The 23,466-nt window shown below is 40.5% G+C and overlaps 2 protein-coding genes across 3 annotated transcripts; one reads left to right on the top strand and one right to left on the bottom strand.

Annotated features, from left to right (window-relative positions):
* Window positions 1-4,691: 4,691 nt before the first annotated feature.
* Window positions 4,692-9,494, top strand: terf1 (telomeric repeat binding factor (NIMA-interacting) 1). Of its 2 annotated transcripts, none has more exons than XM_034560604.1 (10): window positions 4,692-4,966; window positions 5,471-5,560; window positions 5,899-6,023; window positions 6,206-6,292; window positions 6,393-6,545; window positions 8,044-8,126; window positions 8,230-8,259; window positions 8,348-8,445; window positions 8,602-8,672; window positions 8,808-9,494. In XM_034560604.1, the coding sequence occupies exons 1-10, from the start codon at window positions 4,783-4,785 to the stop codon at window positions 8,967-8,969; spliced, it is 1,083 nt and encodes a 360-aa protein (XP_034416495.1). In that variant the 5' UTR covers window positions 4,692-4,782; the 3' UTR covers window positions 8,970-9,494. The 2 variants fall into 2 exon arrangements, with proteins under 2 accessions (XP_034416495.1, XP_034416496.1); XM_034560605.1 differs by having other exon boundaries at window positions 8,602-8,645.
* LOC117749827 (somatomedin-B and thrombospondin type-1 domain-containing protein) lies at window positions 7,912-12,565 on the bottom strand. Its single transcript, XM_034560607.1, has 5 exons — window positions 11,981-12,565; window positions 11,021-11,215; window positions 10,840-10,918; window positions 10,112-10,288; window positions 7,912-9,903 (listed from the first exon to the last, which is right to left on the bottom strand). The coding sequence occupies exons 1-5, from the start codon at window positions 12,201-12,203 to the stop codon at window positions 9,786-9,788; spliced, it is 792 nt and encodes a 263-aa protein (XP_034416498.1). The 5' UTR covers window positions 12,204-12,565; the 3' UTR covers window positions 7,912-9,785.
* Window positions 12,566-23,466: the final 10,901 nt, after the last annotated feature.

The following is a 23,466-nucleotide window of genomic DNA, read 5'->3' on the forward strand; positions in this document are numbered from 1 at the left end:
GAGAAGCTCAGAGGGACTACAGGCCCACTGCAACCTCAACCTGGTGTGCGTGGGAGAGCAGGAAAGAAAAGACACAGGTTTAGTTGTAGTGAAAGAGATTTTTGCATGGCATGACAAGTCCCTTTTGCTTGTGTTGTTGTGATTTTGCTGAAAAAGAAACTGCAGTGCTCCGTGCAGATTTGAGAATGACTCTGGGGCTCAAAGAGGAGGATCTTGGAAAACAGCGAGAATTCATCAACTCACGTTGACTATTTGTTCCTCCCAATGTACATAATGACAGTCTCCTTTTTCTAGCAAAAGAAGGAAATCCACAGAGGGGCTTATCTGTAAAAAGCATGCATTTAAAAAAGACAGATATTTTACAGTGCTTAGTTTGCTGAAAGCGCTCCACTGTAAATACAAGGACATCTAAAGCAATGACAATGCACAGGCTGGCATCGGAAAACTGTCACTGAAGGTACAAATATGTGTAATGTGAAAGGGAAGGAGGTGGGGGGGGGGGGGAGTGGAGAGCCCTCAGACTGGGTGTTGCATCGTAGCGACCTATAAAAAAAAACATATCATTACCTTTTGTGGAAATGCAAAGTGTTCCCATGATGAATCTGTAATGTTTTTTCTGTGTGAAAAATGGTGTACGAAACTGTAACGTTGACATTATTGCTTTTGGTTTTCATATTGACTGTTGAACTTTCAGCTGAGCATCCAATATTCAGTCTATTATATTCATACACCACCCCTAACACGCATACACCTATAGTTGCCAAATATGTATGTAACTAGTAAGGACAGGAACTGCACATATTTATTATGCGATGTCAGAAGTTACAACAAGGTTTAAGATGTTGTATTCCTTGTTCAAGCCTTTTGATTCCAATCCAAATCACAAGAATAAATCGTATTTACTCTCCGACGTCAGATATATACATCTAAAAGTAGTTTTAAGAATAAATTATGAAATACGTAGGTCTAGATTGGTTGTAAAATAAAAAAATCTGCGTTAGGTAAGTGAGATTCCATAACACAGAGTTAAGACTATTTATTTATTCAGCACACTAGATCTGGTCATTAATACTCATATTTATGCTTTACACTATAATTGTCTAGTTTGGCAATTCAAAAGGGATAGACTACCACAAAAAACGACAATATTCCTTCTGATATCAATGGACCAAATTAAGCACACTGACAGGCTTTTAACAATCTCAGCTGCATAGTAACATATACAGTAATAACATGTATTATGACAGAAGTTATGGGTTTTGTTTTGTTTTCCTTATGGTTTGTTTACCTGCATCGTGTTCATAATCCTATCCTCAGCGCCCTGATGTCGTCATTGACATTTCTTCAATACTAGTGCGAGTTTATCCCATTCTGCTGACAAGTTTAAGGCATCTTTTTTTTTGTATATCCGTAGTGTCTTGGACTGTAATTTATTGTGTTTTATTGTGAACAAAACCATTTTCAGTCAAACTTAAACACAAAGGAGTTATTTTGTCTCTTTTCTTCTTGCTTGCTTTTGTTTTACACTGACTGAAAATATCTGTTGTATGTTGCCTTTGACTCCAATTTCTTTGCTGGAATATGTATTTATTGTTTCAGCATGACACTTGGATGAGTGTAATAGCGGTGTGTTTGTGAAAGCCACACACACCAGAATGGTATACTGACAGTAAGTACGTGGGTGAGTTTGTTGTTGTTTGTTTTATTGTTTTCTTTCTTTTTCCGCATTATTATCATGTTTTTGTGTTCTCACAGAGAGGTGTGGAATGTGCAATACCGCATACTGCAATCTATGCAGGCCAAGAATTGTGGCACTTTATTTTCTGTCTATGGGATTTGTAAATGTACAGGCAGAAATTACTTGTATTTTTCAAATGTTATATCTTTAATACAAGGCAAAACAGTATTACAACTACCAGAATCTCAACAAACAATGCAAATGAGAATTTGACTTTTTCCTTTTCATATTATATGGCTGGCATATGCTGTCTAGCATCTTAATGCCAAATATCAATGGACCTCAAATTTGATTATCTGTGGAAACAGGGATCCAAATTGACCACTTTGGGCCTTTTATATTGCTGTTAGATTTACATGATCTAAAAAATGTCTGAGGAAGATATTAAAATAATCTAATTCCAATGGCCACACAAAGGATTTTATGTTTTTTGTGAATTAACGTTGAGAATGATTCTATTTTTTCTAAACCAAAATGGAGCACGACCACAATTTCCTGCCATATGGTGGTTGAAATGATGCGTGCCTTTTCATAACACTGTTGTTTATGAGAAGGTAGCAAGTCATTTTGCTTTGTTCATATAGCACTGTACAGAAAATTCTAATTTTATAGGAGAAATCAGGTCTTTATGTAATACACACAAGTAATGTTATTGAGTTCTCAGGTTTTCTATAACTCTCTGATGTTCCGATTGGATAGATTCTCTGTTTTCTTTTTGTTTTTTGTTTAACAGCTATTGTCAAGTAGTTACTTCTGTACTTTTTGGAAGGTGATGTTGTCAAATCCACATTGATGTCTTGGCTCCTGGAGTAAGGAGCGGCAATATTTCTCCCTTCTCCTGGGTAATCCATGCACCACCATTCAGTATCCATATACAGAAAGTAGCCCCAACAAAGGGAGAGAAGTTTGACTGTTAGAGTTCAAGGTAAATAGACAGAAGGAGAATGTGTATCTGACCAGAGACAGACAGGAAGAGATCCCTCCTGTTGTCTGGTTATTTCCCATGCTGACAGCACTGAGTGCTCCAATCCCTACAGCTTCAGGGGCTCTCAGTCCATGGCATGCCCACAGGCACAGGGATCAATAGGTTGAAAGGAAAGCCACGATTAAATGGAGTCCTCCCAAATGGTTCCATCATATCAGTGATCCGATGTGGTCCATATTTTGTTTTTTCTTCTGTGTACATACTGTATGCCCAGACCAACATCGTTTAACTTTGTAATCAGAGATTCACGTGAGAGCTTATGTATTTATCTTTGAAATGATTGATCCCTCATTGGAAAAAAAAAGAAGTCAAAAGCAGGGTCAGTGTAGATTGTTGTGATTGGGGGTTTTCACTTTTTTTGATGATAACCTTCTCGTTAAAGATATTGAGGGTTTTATTCTGTACCTGTACGTTCACTTTAACATTTTTCCTTCCATCCCTGGTCTGTAGTGATCATGTCTCTGTGATAGCCTTGAGTAATCCTTAATTTTGACAGGTAGGGTAGAGAAACAAGGGATTTGGATTGATCTGATAAATCCCCTCGGGATGAAGTTTGTGTGGATACTGAAATTAATTCTGTGAGCTGACAGTGAAACGACTGCTCTGTCTTACTGTCTCACACTGGCATTATCTTCTGTGACACCGTAAAGGCTGTGTCTTTATTTTCTCTGGGAGAATGGGTATTGTCTGTGTCACTCATGCGTGCTTACCAAACCTTGCTCCCTGAAACGCATAAAGCTTCATTGTTTCTTCTTAAGTCTCTGTGTATTCTGCCTCTTACAGTTCGGGATTTTGGTTTTTTTCTGTTCAACTTTTAGAGAGCATTATCATTAGACACATTCTGAGCTACAGATTGTTTCTGTATGAAGCAACATCGTTGTAGGCCTATGCATGTAGTAGTCCGAACAATTATGTGACCACAGAACACTTCGTTATGGTACATGTATGTCAACATTTCTGTAGAGCATTGTTCCCCATTACGTCTATTAGCATATGCAGAATAACAAATAAATGTGTATATAACTCACGTGTTTGTGTGTCTGCTGTTTTCTACTTTACGAATGAGCTGTTGTTTAACAGCTAAAAAGCATTTTCAACATGCATGTTTCGCTCAATAAGGATAATTGCATAATATGATAGAAATATATCAGTTTATAAAAACGTAGAATGAATTAATACAGTTTGGATTTTTCAGCTAGAAGGTATGCATGTTTTTTTACATCCAAAGGTGCAGACAAGTGAGCAGTCTGGCTGATGATTGATCACTGGAGAGAAATGTATTCCATTGCATTAAATGCATCTAATGGATCTCCACATTGCTCTTATGTACCGCTTCCAAACATCCTTTCCAAGACTTGGAATCTCTGGCATGTAATGTCTTTAATAAAAACTGAAGGAACCCGTGCGCTATAAAAGTAAGTAAAGATGTTATGCATTATAGTAATGTGTATAGGATTATTGTCGCTGTCTTTATTGTATCTAATGAATGACTAGAATAACTGTATCTACATCCATTGTGTCAAATAGGATTACAATAACAGTTGATAAATAAAAGGTGCCGTGTGTGGTTCTTTTGGGGAACTTTTTTTTTAGGTTTTTAGGTTTTCACATTAGGCATATTTTAAAGTAAAATGAGCACAGATACGATCACCTACCCATGTCATTAACAAGTTCAATTAGTTCCAGAGTTTAAAAAATATGTACACGCTTCATTTTGGGTCAATAGTGTCCGCTCAAAGCCCTAAAATGTGTAATTTGTTTTGCATTTTTGGAAAATGGCATAGTAGAGTTAATCTCATTTTATGGACTGGCTGCCTGAGTGTGTTAACATTCACATGTTTCACTGCAGCAGAAGACAGCAACACAGCTTAAAAGCGAGAGCCATTGGTCTGACATCGTCCAAACAAAGTAGAATGTGTAGTTATTCCTCCCACCGCCAGAGGGCGCTGCAGGATACCAAGAGGCGCTCAATAAGCAACAGCGCGCGGAAATCAAACGCCAACGACAAGCATGAAGAAGGAGAAAATAATTGAAATAGAAAAACACAAAGAAAACAAACATGGATTCTGAAATTAAGTATAAAAACGCGACAGACGCAAGTGACACAGATGAGAGTGTCAGTTTTGACGAAGTTTCTACTGTTGCTAAATTGTGGATGTTGAACTTTATGTTTCTGGATCTGTGTCGACAGTTCAAGGAAGACGACTACGATGAATTCAATGAAAAGTGTTTGGCTTTCTCGGGTAAGTTGTCAAAGCTAGCAGCGCGTCAGTTACCCCGGCGTGACGTTAACCAACGTTAACTTTGCGTATTCCACGTGTCTGTACGCTCTACCGTTAGCGATACACGTGTTTTTAATTAAAGAACTCGTGCACGCGAATGGACAAAAAAGAATCCAGCGCTGTTTTATTAACAGCCCCTAAGACTTGGAAATAACATAGCTATATATATATATATATACACGGTGATGCTGAAAGGAAAGAGTAGCTCAGTTAAAGCGTCAATATAATGTCATTAATGAGGAGATAACTTCCTTGCTTAAACTATGGGTCCTGCTTTTAAAGCCCCAATAAGCCCCAATAACCGATAACAGTGAATGGTAAATACACCCATGTAATCCTATTAAAGACATAATGATAAAAGTAACCCCTGACACATTCATTGGAATTTGCTTTTTTGTTGTTAATGCACTGACACCATCTTAATGTATTTGTTCATTATGAATGTGTTTACCTTTTTGATTTCAGCCACTTCTTCTACACCGAATGGAAATATCTGTAAAGAGAAATTGACGATATGTGCCTTCCTTACAAGAGTCATGCATGGAGATCAGTTGGGTAAGTTGTCGCTGGCTCCGGCCTCACTCTGAAACATCTGTCTACATCTGCATTGAAGTTAGTACTGCATGGATGTGAGAACCCACAGCTGAGGATGTTTACCAGTTGAAACCAATCCCATCTGACATTAAAGCTCATGTAAGACACAGACAAGAGAGCTATGGTTTGCTGTAATAACTATTATCAGAAAAGTAAATTAAAACTTAAATCTGAAATCCATGGTTTTAAAATGTATCCTGTGCTTCTTTACTCCGCATACACGCACAAGTACAAATATCCACACACTCACGAACCCTCAACGGCCCGTTTTAACGAAATATTACACTGGATTTCCCCAGATGTTGAATTTGAAGAGGAAGCAGGTGTGATGCCTCTGATGTCTGCTGCCAAAGTATGGTCAAGCCTAGAGTACGCTGTGGAGGACGAGATGTTCAAAAACATCGCCCAACTTTTGCTTGTCCAGGTAATCGCATCAATTATTTGGGGGGCTGTCTTGACACAAGATCGAAGAATGTCCGGGAGTGACTTAAAGAATAAAATGAATTCTGGAGAACGCTACGGTCTGCTGTTAAAGTCCTGATGTCACACAGCGATGCTTTGTCCTAATTTAGATTAAGATTCTGATGCATTTGTCCATCTTCCCAGTCTGTGGCTGTTTGCTTGGTGCAAGGCCAAAGATCTTCTGCCTCCTCTGCCCTCAAGTGGTTTGAGAATAACGGTGACTTCTCACAGGTCTGTGTGTCTATTACTGTATCTCTTCGTTTCAAAAGCACAGGGTTGTAACTGGATTATTTTCTGGCCATGAATGATTGATTTTAAATATATTTTTCAGCACAACTTGATAGTTAAGCTGTCGACAATAGTGACAAAGGGGGAAACCTACCACCCATTCCTCGTGAGCTTCAGCTTCAGCCGCCTGCTGAAGTCGATTAAATCTTTCTTGGATGCCTACTTGGAGATTGATCCCTGTGACTACCTCTTCAAGGTACAGCCTCTGAGCCAGTATGTTGTAGGTAAACCTGTGTCAAAATGTCTCACGTTCAGCCGAGCACATACATATATATTTTGACATGTGTATGTATGTATGTGTGTGTGTATGTATATATATATATATATATATATATATATATATATACACACACACACACACACATACACATACATACACACACACACAATAGGCTCGATCCACCTCTAACTGGCGCACAAATACATTTCCTCTACGTTTTATTAACTTGATTGACTGTTTTCACATATCGCACACCACTAGGCTTTTTGGAAAGTAATGATCGAAAGTTGGTTGTGGAGAAAGGCAAAGCACAAGCCTACATGAGAAATTGTTTTCTCATGTTAGGTTTATTCAGTCTCTTATTGACGATAGTAAACAGTTGTATACGGCTAGCCCTGCACCACTAATGCCTATTTAAATCGACTTTGTATGGCTGAAAAATAAGGAGTAGAATAGCTGCAATAAATCATTCTGTATTAGAAGATTAATCCCCTCCTTGCTCACAAATGAAAACAATATTTTTAGTAGTGCTGCATTTAATGCTAGAAAGTTTCACATCAATATACATTAATTTTAACTTATAACGCATGTCCTTTTGATCCAAACAAGTGTGAAAAGAATTGCATTTCTTTGCTGCTCTGCTGTGAAATGGAGAATGTTTTCGGTTACACATAATTTAATTGGTCAATATATCAGGTGACCAATATTTTGCCACAGCTAAAGGCAGAGTTCAACAAAGAGCAGTCACACATTTTCTCAGGCGCTTTGACCAACTGAAGGTGTTGATGGAACGTTATCAGTCATAGTTAATTGACAATTTGTCATCAAAATTAGGAGGAAGGACCAACTGCTACATACATCAGAGTCCTCCTCGGGGTCTGACAGACCCGCTTATGCATGAAGGTTTCAAAAATGATTTACATAGAAGCCGCTGACCAAGGTTGAACTCAGAAGGGTATTTTAATGACAGGCCTCGTTAGTTTTGCTTTCATTATAGCAATGCTTAAAGGAATACTTCACCCACAAATTAACCATTTGTATATCAATTACTCACCCCGTTTTCACTTGATCTGGAAGAAAACAGTTTTTCTTGCATGCCTACGTGTTGAACAAATATGTAACAAAATCAGAGAAGTCATGCTGAATTTAAGTAAATAGGGGCCACCTTTTAAAATCAGCAAAAATAATATCAAAACATCCGTTAAACTCTAACACCTGGTGGAGTATAGTTTGAGTCACACACATTTCTGCCTAAACCTTACTATTAATACACTTTTGATAAGGTTTAGCTCTTGTTAAAAGTGGTCAACGGTTCAAGGTAACAGGGGTGAGGGATTGATAAAGAAGTAGTCATTTTGTGGGTGAAATATTCTTTAAAGCTTGGAAGTTTATTGTTTTGGAAGAGTATTAAAATGTAACATTGAGTAACTAATATGTGTGTGTGTTTGTTGTTGTTGTTTGCCTCTTCTATCAGGAAGCCACAAAGGAGGCGCAGTCGTTAAAAAGGGAACGGTTGAAATGTTGGGATGAAGCCGACATATCAAAAGAGAACAGAAAGTAGGAAATAACGTTTAACACACACAGTTTTATCTATTGGATTTCGCATGTGATCCATTTCTGTTCCGTAACGAACAATATATGTACATCTATGTCTTAACAGGGAAAATGAGAAGAAGGCGGTTGGTTTGAGGTCAGTAGACGTTTGTGTTGAAATGTCTTTTGCTGTGTCTGTTGTGGGGTCACACACATTTATGTTGCACTTTATGACACTTCCACAGAACAAAACGGAAACTACTGTCAACTAAAACATTGGATATATTGCCGACAGATTCGTGCAAGAAGTCGTTTGTCTCTCTCAGAAGAATCCCCCACAGCGGTAGGTTTGATCTTTTCACTGCCTTTTTGTTTTTTCTACTAAAAACATTGTATTTAGATGTTATCTGTTGATTTTTTTCTATAAAATAAAGGCCCCCACATTATATTTCTAACACAAAAATTATAATAATGGCAATGTTAAACCTCCGACCATCAGCGTTATCTGAAGTGACGTCCGCAAAGTCAATGGACACCTCGAAGGTAAAAAAAAACCGAAAACCACCTCAGGTAAATTGAACCACACGCCTCATTCATGACCAGTATAATAATCCCAATTCAAGTGAGGATATGAAGCATCACTCAAATGCTAAATTTGTGTCGGGTTTCTGAAAATGTAATTCCTTTATGTTTTACTTTGTGTAGAAATGGACGCTCCAGCTGGACAAATACCTTGAGGCTGGAGTTAAACGTCACGGCCAGGGAAGTTGGTCTCGCATATTAATGGATTTTGACTTTGACGGGCGCACTGGCACCATGCTCAAAGACCGCTGGAGAGTTTTAATGAAGACGCATAAAGTAGGCTAGAGAGGGAGAGTCACTCTAACTTTTACATTGTTGCAATGTACCTGTAAATACAGCTCGACCTAACCTTCATCAGCCCATAGCTTCATTTCTCTTGCACCAAGAACATATACCACTAGAGGGCACTCAACACAATGATTATTTGAGCTATATCTATGGCCTTCTATCATGGGATACATTTGATAGTTCACTCATTTAACCCCTTTCAACACATCGGCTAAACTCTTAAAATAAATCCTTTTGTGTTGTGCTTTGTTGGCATCAAATATATTTCATACCACTAGACGGCACTCAATTCACTGAACTCTGCTGTTTGTGTTGCTTCTATCATCGAGAACATTTCATGTTTGTTTGTTTTTATTTTCTTGGCGGGAAATCAGTTCACACATGTAAAATATTGTTGTAATTTTAAGTTAAAACATTGTGCTATAACATTGCAGGAAACTAATACAACATTGGCTTGGTACAATTAAAATTATGATTTCCTCTGACGGGTGCTTAATGTGTAATAAAAAGGGTGAAATACTGTACAGTTTACTACAGTGTCTTTACATAGTGTGCCGCACAGTTACACAGAACAGTGGAAACGTGCATGGTGATCGCAGTGAGTTAAACATACTTTTATATCGGTAGCATATTATATATTAGAGACAAAATTGCATTGCACCACACAGCCAAGTCTCGAGTCTCTTGGAGTTGAACGCCTTTTGAAGCATCTGATCTGAACACAGTACTTCAGTCTCGCTGACGAGGGAGCGTCGCTGTGAAATGTTATTGTGGACACCAGATCAGAGAATGTTCTGTGGCGCTTTGTTCCGATCAGATGAAGACGAAGCTGTGCTGTGGCGGACAGTTGCACTGCTGGGTTTTCTGGATCTTCTTCCATGTCCCGCTACACTGATGGTTCCCCACCGCCTGCCAGTGGAGCAACGCTTCTCTGAAACAGTCACATACCCTAATGTTTTTCATGCATACTTTCACACATTCACGTCTACAAGAGTTTAGATCATTTTCACTTTAAACCAAAATGAAGTGGGATTGATAAAATGGCAGCATTTGAAAAAACATGAAATGTAAAGTGCAAATAATCGTCAGTCATCCAGGTGTGTATGAATCTGAAAGAACACACACATAAAGGTTCATACTTGTCTGATTCCAGACCATCTCCTTGGCAGCTGCCACTATTGTTGTGCATGGCAGGAGGTTCACATGCCACACACACTTTAAATCCTTCTGTTATGTAGCGCATCCAGTGTGTGTGTGGCCGGTTCTCCACTGTACAGTGGGGTGTCCGGGACTCCAGTGTGAATTCCACACAGAACCTGAGGGGAGTAGACGCAGGGTCACAAAGGTCACACAGTCATTCCAGGGACGTTAAGACCAGTGAATCAAGCAAGAGGACCAAAGTATATTTACAAAATAAGAGGATCTCAGCACCCAGTTTGTGACTGACTCAGGGATCGTTTTCCACACCAGTCAATGGAGTATAGAATGAAATGGGTATGATAATACAACCCATGGGGACCCAGTAAACTGCACAATACCTCACAAACTGTCATCAAGGCCTTTTGTGCATGTGCTTTTCATGTGAAGGTCCTCATTAAAGAATAGTATTGGGTTTCAAAGGGTTGTGGGCAGCCTCTCAGCATTTGCTATATTTAATCGTTTGTAGACAGACGTCCAGGTGCGCAAACACCTACCGGTACACAGAGACAGAGTTGAGCTGTTACCTTTTCCTTTTTTTAAGGGTTTGGGTAGTAACACAGCGTCCTGCTATAATGAAGTTAACCCCTGGCAGCATTCATGAACATTTCAACCCTTGAATTTAAAGATTTCAGTACTTTTTGTCATAGCAGCAGGATGTGAAACCTACCCAGGGTCCAGTGGGTATCCGTAGTTGTCACGCTTCGGCCTCCCCTTGCCAAACTCCATGCTGGTGATGAATGCAGGACCTGATAAGAAAAAAAACAACTCTGTATTCATCAGTATTGTGTTGGCAAGTTGAGGTTAAGCACATTTAAGGTGCAGTAAAACAAAGTTGTGTATTTGTATACCTGAGCGCAGTCCACAGTGGACCCCCTGGCGGTCTCGGTACTCCCTGCAGCCGCTTCGTTGCTCTAGACTGGGACAGAGCTCTCCACTGTTGCTGGGCTGCTGCTCTACGTGACGAACACGGACCCGCACTGAAGGCTGGCAGGGCTTGGCACAGCCGCTCCAAAAGCTCCAGTCGCTCACAGCACAGTCCTGAGCTGGATGTTGTGGGACAAAGAATATTACAGGATATCCTTTTGTGGTAGCAAACAATCACACTGCAGTGATATGCATAGAAATTGAACCAAACAACAGCACTGATTCTTTAGTTTAGTGTGTGCAGAGGTGACACTTACGGGGTCACACTTTTCCTGTGAAGCAGTGTAATGGAGCTAAATATCCAGGAAATAACTTTAGTTTCATGATGCATTGATTGTGACTTGTAGAATTAGTGTTTCCTGCTCCACTGCGTTTTCTCGATGATCAAGCTTTGATGCATTAAGCATGCAGATTTAGTCTCTATCGGCCTATAACACATATTAAGTACGCTCGGCTTGTGTGCCTGGAACTGTAATTGCTACAACTGATTGACAGAATCACATTCTTCAAATATTTTGACTAATTCCATTATGTGGGCCAGTCCGCTGAAATGAGGTTAGACAGAGCTGCCTGGGTTATTTGGTGAACTGATTATGGGAGTTGTGTGCTGTAACAGCCCCAGACAAAAAATAAGAGGTAAATGTGCACAAACATTGCATTTGGAACAGCTCTGTGTCATCAGAGATACAGTATGTGATAAGCAGCCCAGGTAATGAAAATAATCTTCCTTCCACAGCTATCTTTATCTTCTGCTCCTCTATCTTTAAGCAAGGGTTATCTCCCACTGGTATCACCCAGCTATGTGTACGCACCAAAGGAAAGCGAACAGCTCCTCCACTCGTGACTCACTCCCAATGAGAGCGACCCCTCCCTTCATCCCTCACCTGGGCATTCTGTGAAGTAATCGAAGCAGCAGTCCTTGGTCCTCACACAGCCCTCGTCGCAGTAGCATGTCCCGTACGCACGGTCCATCCTCCAGTCCGTGGTCAGACAGCTCAGGTCTCTGCCTCGGCAGCATTTCCCCGAACAACCCCCAGACACCAAGTGATTCTTCCCCAGAGTGGAAACCACCAACAGCAAACAGGCAAACTCCACGGAGGATCCCATCCTGAGGGGGGGTCAGGTCAGACCCTTGAAGGTAAACTCTATAGCCTCTTAGTTCTAACGCAATATTCCCTCTCTGGTCCTACTCTACATCTGTCACACTCATGACCGTGAGAGGGAGAGGCTGGAATACCAGCCCAACCCAGCCAAGACGTGCTCTGCCACAGGAGCCCTTGTGACCTGGAATTCCTGTGTCCGTCTCCTGTGTCCAGCCCCTGTGTTTCCCTCCAGAAACGGTTCTGCAGAGCAGCCTACAGTACGGAACGACTCACTCCAGCGCCGATCAGACTCCCATGTCTCTCATATTGTGTGTGCGTCCTCTCCCTCAGAGCTGGTGACTCTCTTCTTGTTCCCAGCTGAGCACCTCCCTCCAGTTGATCGCACACAGGAGGAGACAATGAGGGCAAGGGAGGGGTGAGTGGTTTTGCCTCCTACTTCTGTTCTCTCTCTCTCTCTCTCTCTCTCTTTCTCTCTCTCTCGTCTCACCTGTCTTATTGTTGTTTACCCCTTTTCTTTCTTGCCCTCTCTCTGCAGATTTAGTGTGACCCTGATGCCAGTCTCTCCCGGCCACTCTGCCACCCCAGACCTCTTAGTCCCAAAAGAAAGGCAGGAATGTGAGCAGTTGGCAGGTCTCCAGACAATTGTGCCAAGGGGCCCGCTGAGCATTGTAAAGCCACCCTTTCTCACCTCTCTCGTTTTCTCCTTCTCTTTCAGGTTACGGTAATCTTCTCAAAGTCCTGACACTTCTTTGTTGTTGATCAGGTAATTAAGATATCTAATATTATATTTAGCTGTTGATAGTTTGGCAAATGTAGGCTTATTTGCTTTATTGTAAGTTCAACACCTGTAATATCTGTCCACTAAATATGAATATACAGCCAGGTTAGCTTAGCTTAGCATAAAGACCGAACAAAATAATAATGATGATCTGCCTACTAACACCACAATATTCCAGGAAGTGAATTAGTCCAGCACATAACCACCTAAAAAATACAACCTGACGTCTTTACACCTCTATTTTTAAACGGATTGAATAAATGAAATAAGTAGATGTTAATTAGCTTCATAGACATAGCTTTAGATATGTTTCATGCTGGGGTTAGAGCCAGGCAGTCCTTTCTCCCTGTTTCCAGTCTTTATGCTAATCTAAGCTAACAGCTGCAGCTTCATACTCATCGTACAGGCAATAGTACAAGACTGCTATTATTCTTCTCATTTAACTCCTGACAAGAAAGCGAATTAGCGTATTTTCCAAAATGTCTAACTATTTATTTAGAAACCCAAGAGATCGCAGTCATACAGGTGCATTTGTAAAGTTTCAGTAAGTTTCAGGGCTGTGAATCATTGAGCTGGAGCTGCAGTGGTCACGCCATTATGTGCAGACCGGGGTGTTGCCTTAATTTTTAATGCTAGACAGATTAATTTCATACTATCAGTTCTGGAGAGACATGTCTACCAACAACCTTATCTCATTAGTATTATTGATTACCACAACTATTAGATTGGCTGCTCTCAGGGAAATTAAGACACGCTTAAAGCAGAAAGTAATTTTATAACATAACATAACATCGTGCTACTTTGCCCTATTGTTAGGCCTGCTCCTATTCACGTGGTGCAAAAAGATTATTTTCAGATCATTGTAAAACCCAATGTTCAAAAGGAAGCTTTCCATCATGCACATTTATTTTAGGAAAAAAATAGACCTATAATTTTGCTAGATTTTGCATGTTATGTTTGCTCAAGAAGCCTGAATGTCTGAGGATGTTGTGAACTCCAGAAGGTCAGGTCTTTTATTTGTGCATTCCTCCTTCATCTCATGGGAAACAAATGAGTCCTCTGCAGGGAGCATGTGCAGGGGATGAGGCCTCCCTCGGCCTCCTGCTAATGTAGGAGCAGATATTGGTAATAATCAGGATGCTTTTTCTTCTGCTGTCTTGAAAAAACAGCCCGTGGAGGGGGGTCTATTTGGGTCCTTTGATTCTTCTTCTTGCCATAAGCAGGTAGGTCAAGTAGCAATAATAGCCTTCATCTTTCACCATAATCATCAGCCGCAGCATCACTGAGGAGCATGTGTCTGAATCGGTGTATAGTAAAGTTTGAGGGGGTTGAACCCAGACTGACCTCTGAAGTTAAAGTACTCTCATGAAACATCACTAATTTATATCATTTTGAGAAGGTGTCTGTTTTCCAAATGATGGACATTCGATTTTTGTAAATCTAAGTCCCCTAAAATATCACTAATGCTAACACACACACACGCACACACACACACACACACACACACACACACACAGATTGCATTTTCAGTGATGATTTTATCGGCCCACTGAAAGTCTTCCAGCTGCACCAGTTTGCTTTGGCTCCAGCACGTTGGAAGTGCACATCAAAGCCTGTGTGTTTTTCATCTGACAGCCCCCCAACCCTGGACCTCCTGCCCTCACTGTGCACTTGTCCAAGACAATCAGCTTTCCTACAGTAACACACCCCGCCCCGAGTCTCCTTAGTGTATGAGAGTAGAGCGGAAAGGAGATCACGCCCATTGAGGTGTGCGTGTGTGTGTGTGTGTGTGTGTGTGTGTGTATGTGTGTTCGTGCATTTGCATGTGCGTGTGTGTGTGTGTGTGTATGTGTGTTTGTGCATTTGCATGTGCGTGTGTGTCACAAGCTGCCTTGTCAGAGGCTGAATTTGTGGCAATCACAACGTGTTTATTTGACAAAACAAGGGAGACGGTGGGCGACGCAGAGAGACTGGATTTAGTTTGGAAGGCGAGTGTGTGTGCCACCACTTCTGGAGTTGGGCGTCAAGCAGACGGCAGGGTGAATCCCAGCTCAATCTCGCCTATGTGGGGAATGCAAACTGTGGCGGTACCCATGGTAACCGCTGACCTGGGTTGCTATAGTTTCAAAACCTTTGTTGACAAATGTTCACCTTTTCAGTTCGTCACCTGTTGTAAAGGTACGTGGATGATGTCGCCTTTGAACATCATATCTGTGTCTGACATACACACAGAAGTATCTTTGCTTTTTACATTAAACATAATAGTACAAATCAGTACTAAAAGCCTATATTTTAACTATCTGAAAATATGTTGTACATGGTGGGACAGTATTTTTTAAGTTGTCACTGTTCTTCAGCCTCATTCTGAAGTTAAACATCCGATATATAACTCAAAATGTAACCTCAAGGCAAAAATATCAAGGCCGAAAATATTTAACCGTAAACAAATATTTAACGAAAGATTAATAACAATTAGTTTGACTTAGTTTCTTCCTGATGGGTTCATTCAGATTCTGTCCCATGAATGGAAGCCTTTGTCCACTATCATCGGAATTGACTTCCTCCCTCTATATTTACATCTGTACATTTGCTGTGTGTGTATGACTTCAAGGGAGTGTACATACATTACATTATCTGGTTATGTGTTTATGAGTGTCAGTACTTTGTTTGTGTACTGCATTTATCCACCTGGTGGCATTTGAGAAAGTCTTTTATCTTATTTCTTGTGAATGGTGAACCCGGCTCGGACACACATGTCTCATGAGTCATTATTTAAAGAGGTGACGGTGGATGTTTGACTTGGCTTGTGTCATCAGAACAGTCTTCAGGCCGAGGTTCGTCTCGGAGACAGATAAGTGAGGCTGAACAGGCTACAAGTTACCTCAAAAAATACAGAGAATTGTGCAAGGAGAACATATTGCCACGTATGTGGCGGTGCCTGCTCTGCACCGGAGGATTACAAGTTACAACTTAAATCATAATAATACTTCGAATTCATATAGCACTTTTCTAGACGCTTAAAGACGCTTAAAATCATGAGCCTGAGGCTCTTCCCATCGCGCTTAATTCATCTATTTGACAAACCATCTCGTTCATCCCACTGAAGCCATTCATGAGAGGGTGATAGCATGCTTCTCCTCTGCAGCAGAGAGGACTGACGACACCATGGCAGACTGTGATATTGATATTGTAATTTTGTTCCTGTCCGAACGCGACATCACTGATAATTGTCCCCTCATAAGTCAGCTACCTTGGCATGTCGTCCTATATGTGTGAACGTCAATGCGGACCTTAGAAGTAGGGCGAGGCAAATGAGGCCAGATGTGTGGGTGGGGAGTGAGACTGACCCCTACCTCTGAGTGAGATGAGACTCTATGACTGTGGATTCCATAAATCATATTGGGAATTGTGAGAGCTGTGGAAAGGTTATAGGCCCCTAGATTTCTGCGTGTGTATGTGTGCATGTTGCTATGCCGAGGACAAAATGTAGAAATACCACAAAAGCTACACTTTAGAGACATATACCTCAAAATAATGTAACACGCCTTGACTCCTCATATGGCAGCTGTAAAATTTGTATGCAAACATTCTTATGATAAAATAATTTAAAAAAAACAAATGTATGTTGAGGTTCTAGACGGAGAGTGCAAGCAAAAATAAACTCTTTTCCATCACAGCAGAGCCAAAAACGATGGCAAATCTATGGCAACTGGGCTTATTGCAACTTTGGCTCTGCTGTGATGGAAAAAAGACAAAGATTTGACCTCCGGGTGCCCCACTTGAACACACAGGCACACGGGTTACTATGGGACCAAGAACTGTTGACACATGTCGCTTGTTTGCTCTTTCATTTATTTCTGATCACTGTGTAACTATCTTTTAGGATCTTTTAACAAGCTTCTTTGGAGCCCAGACTGGTTTCACAACAGGGGCCATCAGTTGGCGGGTTTTAGCCTTTATAAAGCAGGAATGTTTATTGGTTGCCTGGATGTCGTTTATGTTAATTTCTTCGTAAATAGAAGATACTGTATGATGCCCTTGGGTATGGGAGAGATAACTCACCTGATGAAGACCACACTGCAATGAGTTTGGAAGTCCCACATCTACCCATATTAAATGTGACTGTTTACACATCAGAAAATAGTCCATCATTTCCGAGAGCTCATGTTCATCAATTGTCTTGTTTTGTGAGCAATAGTTTTAAAAAAACAAATATTTAATTTATTAAATTGTAAGACAAACGACACATCTGAGAAGCTGAAACCCTAAAATGTGAACCAAAACAGTCAAATTACTGGCTGAAAAAAACAACTTTGGGATTTGAGGCAAAGTAATAATTTGGCAGAGCGGCTGCATTCTCTGATTCCTGCTGATAGAGTCAACTGGCACCACATCAAGTCGGGGAAACAGTAACACAACCCGGCTTTTTTTCATTCTACTCACACATAATTGCTTCTGATAGAAATAAATCCATGCATTAATAATACTATAGGACATAACGAATTTGGTAGCAAATACTGCATAAGCAAAAACTTTTCATACACATTTTTTTTTTTTTTAAAGTACACCTGAACCTTAATTGTCCATCTGAGGCACGATGAAACAATTTAGCATTTTTGCACCAACAGCGCACTGCGCCCTTCGCCCGGCACTGTCCTGGTTAAGAGTCCTGGGGAACTCCAGTGAAAGGATAAACCACTTGTGGGAAGGCCCCAGTACAGCTCTTATTAAAGACCTGTTTGTTCCAGGTCATTTTGTTTCACTACACTTGAAAGAGACGGTAAAAACCCTGACCGTTTGAGCGTGAATACAACCCCTCCACTTGAATAAGGGGATGGCTCTGTGTTTCTAGGTCACTGTGCGTCCCTGAAATGCACACCTCACTATCCGCAGGGAGGGAGGGAGGAACACAAACAGAGCTCAACATTTGACAATATCACATTTGTATTTAATAAGGAGCTTCGGGATACATTTGCTAAAATTAAAAACAACTGTTAACCGGACGAATTTCAAAGCGGCATACTGACCAAAAATCCCTAAACTCTACCACATCCTGATGACTTTGTTGACTATCCTCCCGTCCATCTGCTGCCCATTCTGTCTCCACTGTGTCTAATCAAATGAAAACATAAAAACTGAAAACACTGAAACAAAAACCTTGATCATACTCTGGAAACTGTTTCAGATCATCGAGAAGCCTTGATGGTCCACTCTCGGGTCCACCAGCGAGTCTAAATGATCTAAGTGGCACACTGCAGGACACTATCCTCCTTCACATGACAGCTGTGGCCATCTTGGAGCGGCCGCTACCTCTTCACAGCGCATTACGTGGTGCTGTTGACTCATTGGGAAGTTACGTGCGGAACGTTTTTCTAAAATCAAACTAAGGGGTTTTGTTGGCGGTTAACGTTACATTGTTTCTGTGGTGCCAACATGTCACTTTAAGACATTACGTGCCACCTAAGGCACTGTAATGAGGTCGTGGTCGTTTCACACATTTCTGTGAGGTCACGTTGAGTTTGAACCATGGCTGAAGCCGGTCTCGGGAAATGACTGCTCTGTATCGAAAGGTGATTAGTGTAGCCTTGATGGGGATCAATGCTGTGTGATCCACCAAATCTATTTTAGAATAGTAGGACAGTGTTATGGAATAATGTACTATGACAGGTGTCACATTTTAAATTCTTCTCCTCACCTACAAAGCCTTAATTGGTAGGGCACTATCATACCTTGAGGAGCTTATAGTACCATATTACCCCACTAGAGAGGTTATAGCCCCACTAGAGAGCTTATAGTACCATATTACCCCACTAGAGAGGTTATAGTGCCATATTACCCCACTAGAGAGGTTATAGCCCCACTAGAGAGGTTATAGTATCATATTACTCCACTAGAGAGGTTATAGTACCATAATACCCCACTAGAGAGGTTATAGTATCATATTACTCAACTAGAAAGGTTATAGTACCATATTACCCCACTAGAAAGGTTATAGTACCATAATACCCCACTAGAGAGCTGCGCTCACTAAATGCAGGGCTACTTGTGGTTCCAAGAGTCTTAAAAAGTAGGGTGGGAGCCAGAGCCTTCAGTTATCAAGCTCCTCTTCTATAGAACCAGCTTCCACTTTCAGTCCGGGAGGCAGATACAGTCACCTCATTTAAGAGTAGACTTAAGACTTTCCTCTTTGATAGTGCTTATAGTTATGCTGCTATTACGTCTATTGTACAGGGATCCTCCTCTGTTGCTCTGTGTGGCATACCATGACTTTTTTATTTTATTTTATTAATTGTCTAGAATGTCCTAAAACATATAATTGTATCAAGTCATTTTATATTCTGCATTTCAAAAAAATCATAAGGTCATGGCATACTATAACATCTATTCTCTGAAGACTTTGTCTTGCAGGATCCGGATCGTCAACTTGATGAGCCTCACCTGCTCTCCATGGCTGAGAGAGAGCACCTCCTCCTGTGGCCTCTGGCATCAATTATCATCTGACAGACACCCAGATGGCAACAGGTCAATCATTGACAAACAGGTTGATTCATATAATACATCACGTCTCCTGTATTGTTGCTTTAGTTATTCACACTGTGACAACAGGGATACAAATGACTTCATGAAAGATATAAAATAACAAAGTCAACCATCATCCTAGTTGAATTAGCACATGCTAAACAAGCATGACGACTCCAGATGCTACATATTCAAATAATAATGAAGTCCTCATATCTCTTAACAAAAAGACCATGACTGCTGTCTTTGTCAAACACAATGAATTAGACTATTCAGATACATGAGCTGCCCTCCATATTGCAACAAAACAATGCTTTATGTGGGAAAGTACCACATTCTGGGATATGGGGGCACAGTTTTGTATCTGTTTTGTAGATATGGAATGCAGATTATGTTTCATAGCAATCCTTTAAGCATTATGATTACTGCACTAGTCAACATGCAGTGTATGTGGCAAAAATAAGGGAAAGTTCCTTTTACTAGCCTAGAAGCTAAAGAACCAAAATCATGAGCAAAAAATAGAAAACGTTCTTCACAAAAGGAGTATCAATAAGAAAAATAAATGTATTTAATTCAGGAAGACATTTAACAAGGCACAACAATTATTTTGCTAAACTATTTACTATGTACATAGATATTCCAATTACTTAACAAAGCTTAATTTGTATATAACTGCAATGTTTGAAACACTTGTATTGAGATCCAAGCCTGGCAGCATCTGCAACATATGCATGATACAGAGAGAAATATGGCAGTATTACATAACAGCCATTACAAGCCATTAGAAAGATAAAATAATAATCTTTTCATCCATACGTTGAGTGGTAAAATACTAACAGCTGTGAGTCAGAATATAAAATATTCTTCATCACCATGTGTGTATAGCAAAGTTTGCAATTTACCACAGTAAATACTACTGCGTAACTAATAGAGATAACTCAGGTCAGGAATCCCAAAATGTGAAGAGCAGCCATGTTAGGCAGGAAACTAAAACCACTGAGGACAAACAAGTAGTCACAGCAAGACACTGAAATGCACAAATGTTTTATTTCCTTCACATGTTGTTGGCACAGAGTCAAAAGTTCTGATCCTTGACCAGTGTGACCAGGAAGACGGTGATTGTCAGGGTGGAGTTTTTTTAGGTTTCCTCATTCTCTTGAGCTTTTCTTGTCTCGCTGTCTCCCCCTCTAAAGAAGACAGCTCAGATACCCTGTGGATGAAAGAGCGAGAGGCTCCGACCACCGGGTCTGGATAGGACTGGCCTGTGTGGCCAGAGGCGAGCAAGAGAGAGGAAAAGAGAAAGATGAGTGGGAGCGAGAGCGAGAGAAGAAGGAATGTTAGGACGAGATCTATGATACGATATCGACACTGAAAACAATAAGAACAATATGAAAAAGGTGCACTATGCAGAGTGCAGATCTCCTCCGGGTGAGTCTGCAACAACCACAGCTGTATTGTGTGATTGAATGAATACAACCAGTGCGCTCAAAATCCATAAAACTGATATGTTTGCTGCCAATACATTGACATTAACTCCTGTGCGGGTTAAAAGTTGTATTTGTCTCGCTACACACACACAGCGGCATTCTGACCTGAACTGTGAAGGCCACAACAAATAACTGAGGATGGATGACAAGTGCTCAAAGTCTTGGCTTCACAGCGTCAAAATAACTCACTCTGTTGATAGTCTTTAACGTTCAGTAGGTTGGGAGTGGTGGGATACTTCACCAAAGGCCTGCTGAAGAGAGGGAAAGCAGAAGGGGCACAGCTGTGTGAAAATATGTATAGAACTATTAATTGGTCTGGTCTGACTTAGTTTATGAAGGCAAAAATACCTGCTGAGCTTGCAGTTTTCAACTGTTAAGTTGTTTGTGGAGGGAAAGAGGGCTGGAGTTGTATTCACGTCATATCTTTTATGGTAGCTGGAAGACAGAATTGAGGGCGTTATGAACATATGAAACATAGGGCTGCACATATAGCTTTTGGGATATAACCTTTGTATTTGGTTTGGTTATTTCCTGTGTAAGCATTAGTCAATTCTTTTTAATTTATATCCATCTTTAAGAAGACCCTCACATTTTCATGTAAAAGGAGATGTGTATGTTGTCCCAATTTGTTTAAAGGGTGAAAGAGAAGGCAGCGTGCCATCAAACTGAAGTGATCCCGCAAATGGACTAAAAGTAGTAAGTTATTATGACCTCATCATTATGTAAGCGCACAATGATTCTGTTTTAGCTATAATCATATGCCCGATATTGCCAGAATATTAAACATTAAAAGCAATCATCTTAAAACCCTCTGTTTGTAATAGACAAAACATTGTCTGGGTACTTTTTTCATATTTGTTATTCTTTTCATATATGAGACAGTGGTTAAGTGTAGTTACTGCAATCTGTGCAGCTGCCCTCAGAAATATGCTGTGAAGAGTAGAGCTACAACTACAGGGCTGAGTGACATTGATCCACTGGTTACCCCCGGGTGAAAGGCCGCCCCGAATGGCTGTGGGAAAGCTCCTTGGAGAGGCTGCAGGGATGCAGGTTGCCAGGTCTGTGCACTTGGTAGTTTCTTGACAGCTGAGGAATCACAGTTCTCGTCCTTTCTAACCTTGCACCTAAAAATTGGATTTAGATATTCAGAACTACCAACTGATCTTAAGACAATCATTTTAAAACAAAGTGTATTATATATGTAAAATGACAATCATCTTGCTTTCAAAATACACTAATAACTGGTTGCATTTAAGTAACTGTTATGCTCATTATGTATGATGACACCGCCACCCACTGGCAGTACAGGAAATAGCCTCAAAATCAATGTGTATCTAAATTCTATTTTTAGGTAGATTCAATTTATTTATTAAACAATAAGAACAATATGAAAAAGGTGCACTATGCAGAGTGCAGATCTCCTCCGGGTGAGTCTGCAACAACCACAGCTGTATTGTGTAATTGAATGAATATAACCAGTGCGCTCAAAATCCATAAAACTGATATTTTTGCTGCCAATAAATTGACATTAACTCCTGTGCGGGTTAAAAGTTGTATTTGTCTCGCTACACACACACACAGCGGCATTCTGACCTGAACTGTGAAGGCCACAACAAATAACTGAGGATGGATGACAAGTGCTCAAAGTCTTGGCTTCACAGCGTCAAAATAACTCACTCTGTTGATAGTCTTTAACGTTCAGTAGGTTGGGAGTGGTGGGATACTTCACCAAAGGCCTGCTGAAGAGAGGGAAAGCAGAAGGGGCACAGCTGTGTGAAAATATGTATAGAACTATTAATTGGTCTGGTCTGACTTAGTTTATGAAGGCAAAAATACCTGCTGAGCTTGCAGTTTTCAACTGTGAAGGTGTTTGTGGAGGGAAAGAGGGCTGGAGTTGTATTCACGTCATATCTTTTATGGTAGCTGGAAGACAGAATTGAGGGCGTTATGAACATATGAAACATAGGGCTGCACATATAGTTTTTGGGATATAACCTTTGTATTTGGTTTGGTTATTTCCTGTGTAAGCATTAGTCAATTTTTTAAATTTATATCCATCTTTAAGAAGACCCTCACATTTTCATGTAAAAGGAGATGTGTATGTTGTCCCAATTTGTTTAAAGGGTGAAAGAGAAGGCAGCGTGCCATCAAACTGAAGTGATCCCGCAAATGGACTAAAAGTAGTAAGTTATTATGACCTCATCATTATGTAAGCGCACAATGATTCTGTTTTAGCTATAATCATATGCCCGATATTGCCAGAATATTAAACATTAAAAGCAATCATCTTAAAACCCTCTGTTTGTAATAGACAAAACATTGTCTGGGTACTTTTTTCATATTTGTTATTCTTTTCATATATGAGACAGTGGTTAAGTGTAGTTACTGCAATCTGTGCAGCTGCCCTCAGAAATATGCTGTGAAGAGTAGAGCTACAACTACAGGGCTGAGTGACATTGATCCACTGGTTACCCCCGGGTGAA

Source organism: Cyclopterus lumpus, chromosome 20, assembly GCF_009769545.1.
Source record: "Cyclopterus lumpus isolate fCycLum1 chromosome 20, fCycLum1.pri, whole genome shotgun sequence".
Lineage (NCBI taxonomy): Eukaryota > Metazoa > Chordata > Actinopteri > Perciformes > Cyclopteridae > Cyclopterus > Cyclopterus lumpus.

Excerpts from the sequence above, each read along its gene's own strand:
- terf1 (XM_034560604.1), top strand. The coding sequence starts at position 4,783 with ATGGATTCTGAAATTAAGTATAAAAACGCGACAGACGCAAGTGACACA. Across the intron at positions 4,967-5,470 it reads AAAGTGTTTGGCTTTCTCGG|CCACTTCTTCTACACCGAAT; the intron begins GTAAGTTGTCAA and ends TTTTGATTTCAG. Across the intron at positions 6,293-6,392 it reads ATAACGGTGACTTCTCACAG|CACAACTTGATAGTTAAGCT; the intron begins GTCTGTGTGTCT and ends TATATTTTTCAG.
- LOC117749827 (XM_034560607.1), bottom strand. The coding sequence starts at position 12,203 with ATGGGATCCTCCGTGGAGTTTGCCTGTTTGCTGTTGGTGGTTTCCACT. Across the intron at positions 11,216-11,980 it reads TTACTTCACAGAATGCCCAG|CTCAGGACTGTGCTGTGAGC; the intron begins GTGAGGGATGAA and ends CACAACATCCAG. Across the intron at positions 9,904-10,111 it reads GATGGTCTGGAATCAGACAA|AGAAGCGTTGCTCCACTGGC; the intron begins GTATGAACCTTT and ends TGACTGTTTCAG.